Source organism: Plectropomus leopardus, unplaced genomic scaffold, assembly GCF_008729295.1.
Source record: "Plectropomus leopardus isolate mb unplaced genomic scaffold, YSFRI_Pleo_2.0 unplaced_scaffold27997, whole genome shotgun sequence".
In the NCBI taxonomy this organism is placed as follows: Eukaryota; Metazoa; Chordata; class Actinopteri; order Perciformes; family Serranidae; genus Plectropomus; species Plectropomus leopardus.
This window is the reverse complement of record NW_024630486.1, coordinates 1-5,284: the sequence shown is the minus strand read 5'-3', so window position 1 is coordinate 5,284 and position 5,284 is coordinate 1. Positions and strand designations below refer to the sequence as shown.

General features: G+C 38.9%; 1 protein-coding gene across 1 annotated transcript; it reads left to right on the top strand.

Moving 5' to 3' along the window:
* Nucleotides 1–406: 406 nt before the first annotated feature.
* LOC121937952 (WD repeat-containing protein 48-like) lies at nucleotides 407–5,101 on the top strand (the record flags this gene model as incomplete). Its single annotated transcript, XM_042481247.1, has 11 exons — nucleotides 407–635; nucleotides 780–868; nucleotides 1,549–1,650; nucleotides 1,738–1,962; nucleotides 2,567–2,641; nucleotides 2,887–2,989; nucleotides 3,075–3,172; nucleotides 3,886–3,993; nucleotides 4,084–4,180; nucleotides 4,260–4,355; nucleotides 4,992–5,101. Coding segments are annotated over 11 exons (1,332 nt in total), but the record flags the coding sequence as incomplete, so codon positions are not given.
* Nucleotides 5,102–5,284: the final 183 nt, after the last annotated feature.

The window sequence follows — 5,284 nt, the reverse complement described above, 5'->3', positions numbered from 1 at the left end:
TTAATTATTGTTATAGTTTTTATCTTGTCATTGGTTATTCTCTTCTTTTATTTTTGTCTTCTAATTGTTCGATTTTATTTGCCTTTGTGCAATCATCAGGGCAGTTAGTTGCCAACATTGTCAGTATTTATCGTTATTGCTGGGATTCTTTATTTTGTATTTCTGAAAATTATTTTATTTGCCTAAATCCTGCATAGTTTGAAATTGGAGTTTTAGTATTTTGTATTTGTCTTTTTGCATTTCATGTAAAGCGTCTTTGAATACTTAAAAAAGCACTATATACATCTTATCTATTATTTTTATTAACCATGTAAAGCACTCTGTAACTTCATTTTTTTAAAGGGCCTTACAGATACAGTTTATTATTATTCATTTCTATTCTGGCTGACTTATCTGACATATTTTCACTCTCTCGTCGTCAGTGATATCTGCCTCATCGGACACAACGGTCAAAGTGTGGAACGCGCATAAAGGCTTCTGCATGTCGACGTTACGAACACACAAGGACTACGTGAAAGCTCTGGCCTACGCCAAGGACAAGGAGCTGGTGGCGTCCGCAGGTCTGGACCGGCAGATCTTTCTTTGGGACGTGAACACATTAACAGCGCTCACTGCTTCCAACAACACTGTCACCAGTGAGTATGGTTTGTTCCTCTGCGACACTTTGTGCCCATTTCTGAGCGTAGTTCTGATATTTTTGTACAGTTTTTTACTGGACGACGTGTTTCTGTGGGAGATGATGTGTGCCTGAGGACTCACTGTAACTTGTCTTCAAACAGCCTCGTCACTCAGCGGGAACAAGGACTCCATCTACAGTCTGGCTATGAACCAGATGGGCACAGTCATCGTATCTGGATCTACAGAAAAGGTTTGACACACACAGATATGCACACCGTCAGGTCAGTGAAACTCCATTAAAACAACACTGATTAGTTTACCTGCCATGGTAAAATTGCATCTGGAAATTTTTATTTATATTTTTAAAATGAAATTATTGTAAAACTTCAAATAAAACTTCCTAGTCACAAATAAACACCTAGTCTGTTTTACAATCCCGGTGTAGCTACACATTCTGACAAATAAAGGTCACAGTTTGAAGCCTGGTCTGGTTACCATACACTTCATTTTTATAGAAGTTGTTTGGATGTATAAATTGGGGTTTTTGGCTACCTGCTGGAATTAACCGCATCTGCTTAGATCATGCATACAATATGTATCTGTGTTTAAAATTTTGTCAATATGGTCATGCTACAGACACGTGTCCAGTGAACTTTATTCATAATTATTATATTTTAAATTAGTTTACAAAATTCTAATATTTTTAAAGATTTTTTTCAGGTCATTTCTCTCTCTTTTTTTGTAATATATTTTTCTCATATTTTTTATGTTTTTTTTTTCCTTTTTTTTTTTCTTTTTTTGTTGTTTTTAAATTAAAGTCCTGCATTGTATACCTTACCTAATTTAACTGTTATTTTACTTGGTTCCAGCGTGCCTGTCAATACAGAGAGGACGTTTTCGTCTTCACTCCCTCCTTTTATCTTCCTTCAGGTCCTGAGAGTGTGGGACCCTCGAACATGTGCAAAACTGATGAAGCTAAAAGGACACACAGACAACGTCAAGTCGCTGCTGCTGAATCGAGACGGCACTCAAGTGAGTACAGATCTGTAAACTATACAGTGTTTACAGCTCTTACATACTGTAGATTTTAAAATCTAAACCTGCCGTCCTCGTCCACAGTGCCTGTCGGGTAGCTCGGACGGGACCATCCGCCTGTGGTCGCTCGGACAGCAGAGATGCATCGCCACCTACCGGGTGCACGACGAAGGCGTCTGGGCCCTGCAGGTCAACGAGGCCTTTACACACGTCTACTCTGGAGGCAGAGACAAAAAGATCTACTGCACTGACCTGCGTAACCCGGACATCCGCGTGCTCATCTGTGAGGAGAAGGCCCCGGTGCTCAAAGTAAGAGGCGCATTTTAACCGGGAATAAATGTTTTGTTGTGCAGTAAAGATTCAATCAGTAATGCACTACTGTATCTAATTTATACGTTTCCCTGAATAAATTCATTTCTTTCAAAAACATGGAAATTAGCCAAAGAGCAACTTAAAATAGTAATTAAGTAGTAAAAAGAAAATTACCTGAAAAAAACTGCAGACGTTACCCTGGTGAAGGTGCAATGAAAATATTTAGAAATGATATCATGAATCCTAAACTCGACGCTGCTTCCTAACGGAGCAGCATGTGTGTGTGTCTGTAGAGTAAATATCTCACTTTATACTAACATCAGCACCACGCCGCGTCACATGCACGCCTTTTTCTCCACTTCCACTGTCTTCACACTCAGAGACTCAAACTCACACTTGTGGAAGCCTACTTTCTTCCCTATGAGGGACATTTTTTTGAGAAATCAATAAGGAAATCGATTAAGAATCGCAAAGATAAGAAATAGTATCAATAAAATCTCTGCCCGTCCCTGATGACGCTGTGGTCTCCGCAGTCATTTCTGTGCTCGTAGCTAACCGTTGGGAGTCACTCAGCCTTTTGCCGTCTTTCTGTTTTGCTCAGATGGAACTGGACAGATCTGCTGACCCACCTCCAGCAATCTGGGTCTCCACCACCAAGTCATCCGTTAATAAATGGGTAAGCATGCGTGACACCTCTGAGGTCGCCGCTCGACTGTCAGCGTAACCACTGTAGATACACTGATGCCGTTCAGCAGTAATCCTCCTGTAATTTGTGTAAGAATTTAAACCAGCTTTGTGACGATGTGGGTGATACACCAAAGATAATTGCATTACATTAATCACCGCGGGAGAGCTTTAGGAAGCGATTATTAAAATCCAGGACAATCGGTGCTGATTATTGTTTTCTGTACGTGTGTGCAGTCTCTAAAGGGAATGCACAACTTCCGATCATCGGGGGAGTACGACAACGACTGCAGTACCCCTCTGACTCCACTGTGTACTCAGCCAGAGCAAGTCATCAAGGGTAAACACGGTTACTCACATAAAACTACAGTATTTTCTACATCTCTCTCACATTCAGTTGAAGTAAAACCTTTGTGTTGCTGCAGGCGGTGCCAGTATCATACAGTGCCACATTCTGAATGACAAGAGACACATACTCACCAAAGATACCAACAACAATGTGGCTTTCTGGGATGTCCTCAAGGTAAACGCCATACTCGAGTTATTTCCAAGCACGCAACTACATATCCAACTATAAACTGTAGCGAATGTAGAGGTTTAAATTATGTTCTAACATTTCACACTTCTGACCTCTTCAGGGCTCCTAATATTTTTCACAGAGTACAATGTCTTTTATTATTATTAATATTATTATTATTGTAATTATTATTATTATTTATTATGCGCACCGGCACACGTAATTTTAAAAATTACATTCACCATTTATTTATTTATTTATTTATTTTACCTGAAAAAAAAAATTCTTACTGCACCATTTGGTGTAATTGTCTCTCTGTATCTACACTTCCAGCGTGGTCGGATCCAACCTAAATTACAGTAATGTACAGTGAAAGTACTTCACATTTTGGTCATACGAACATTTTCAGCAGCTTCTCTGCAAAACTCATATGGAATTTTTTTTAATAAAAATATTAGGACATCTTTGACATCTTTTCTTATACTTTATATGTGTATTTTTGTTTTGTAATAAATAAAGTATTATTTTAATAATCAAGATCAGATTTAGATTTACATCACAGACATTAAAAAACAAAAACGATTTCTCATTGAAAATACTGATATTAAATATCCTATATGAAGGCACGTCAAACGTATGAATGTAGTCGCTCCGGATTAAAGACGCCTGATGTGAAACTGTAGTTTGGATTGACTTTGAGAGTTTTTTTCTTCCTTCAGGCTTGTAAGGGTGAAGACTTGGGAAAAGTGGAGTTCGATGAAGAGATTAAAAAGCGATTCAAGATGGTCTACGTGCCAAACTGGTTCTCTGTTGATCTGAAAACTGGGGTGAGTCACAACTTTTCATCGTCTGAGCAGCTGTGACGGTGAGCGGCCGGTTTCCTCACTGTTGTGTTTTCCGCTTCCTCTAATCAACAGATGCTCACAATCACTTTGGACGAGAGCGACTGCTTCGCTGCCTGGGTGTCTGCAAAGGACGCCGGGTTTTCAAGCTCCGACGGATCCGACCCAAAGTGTAAGACGCGCGACATAATCACCGTTTATATACAAATCATCATTTCACAGCTCTGCTAAGTGCGTTTGACTCTCTGCAGTGAACCTGGGTGGACTGCTGCTGCAGGCTCTGCTCGAGTTCTGGCCCCGAACTCGCATCAACCCCATGGACGAGGAGGAGAACGAGGTGAACCACGGTAAGGAGAAAGGCTGACCGTCCGTCCACTGCTGCAGCACCAAACCTCTGCAGTGCTCTTTTTTGTCTTTTATCCTTTTGGCTGCAGACTTGACATCATTTCCTGCTGCGTTCAGTGAGCAGCTGATGCTTAATTCTTTGAAACATGAACATATTGTTCTGTTTGCAATCAAAAACATGACATGGTCCAAAACTTTCAATTACCTAAAAGTAAGAAAAAAAGGAGCTAAAAAAATAATATAACCTTGAAAAAGTACTGAAATTAAAAAAAAGTTTTTATTTTATATATTTTTTGTTAAAAAAGATACAAAAAAAGTTACCAAAAAAGAGCAAAAAAACAAACAAGAAATTGATCTTGAAAAATTTGCCAAAATTAAAAAAAAAAATTTACTTTATATATTGCATTTTTGTAACATAATTTTAAATACAAAATGATTATAAGAATAAATATAGTTTTCTGGACATTTTCTTATATTTGTGGACTATTTTCTTTAATCCTCCTCTCTTAATTTTCAAAACATTTTTTTTGTTCATTTTCTTTTGTAATTTGTGAAACATTTCTTGCTAAGTTGGTCGTTGTGTTTTTTCCCTGCGGTTGTAAAAGAAGTCAGACCAGTTTGGGTTCTTGTGTCCGCAGTGAACGGAGAGCAGGAGAACAGGGTCCAGAAAGGAAATGGATATTTCCAAGTGCCACCACACACGCCAGTCATCTTCGGGGAAGCCGGAGGCAGAACTCTATTTAGGTAACGTTGCACTGAAATCCTGATCGACGAGGGTTTAACGCTTCTTATATTTGTCCTGAACAGCCGTGGTCTCACATGCAGAGCGCAGCATGTAGATGATGCAGGTAATGTGGGATTAAGGGAACCTTTATTGTGGTGGCTAAATCATTAAATGATTTAAGATTTCTGATTTAAATCATTAAATGAT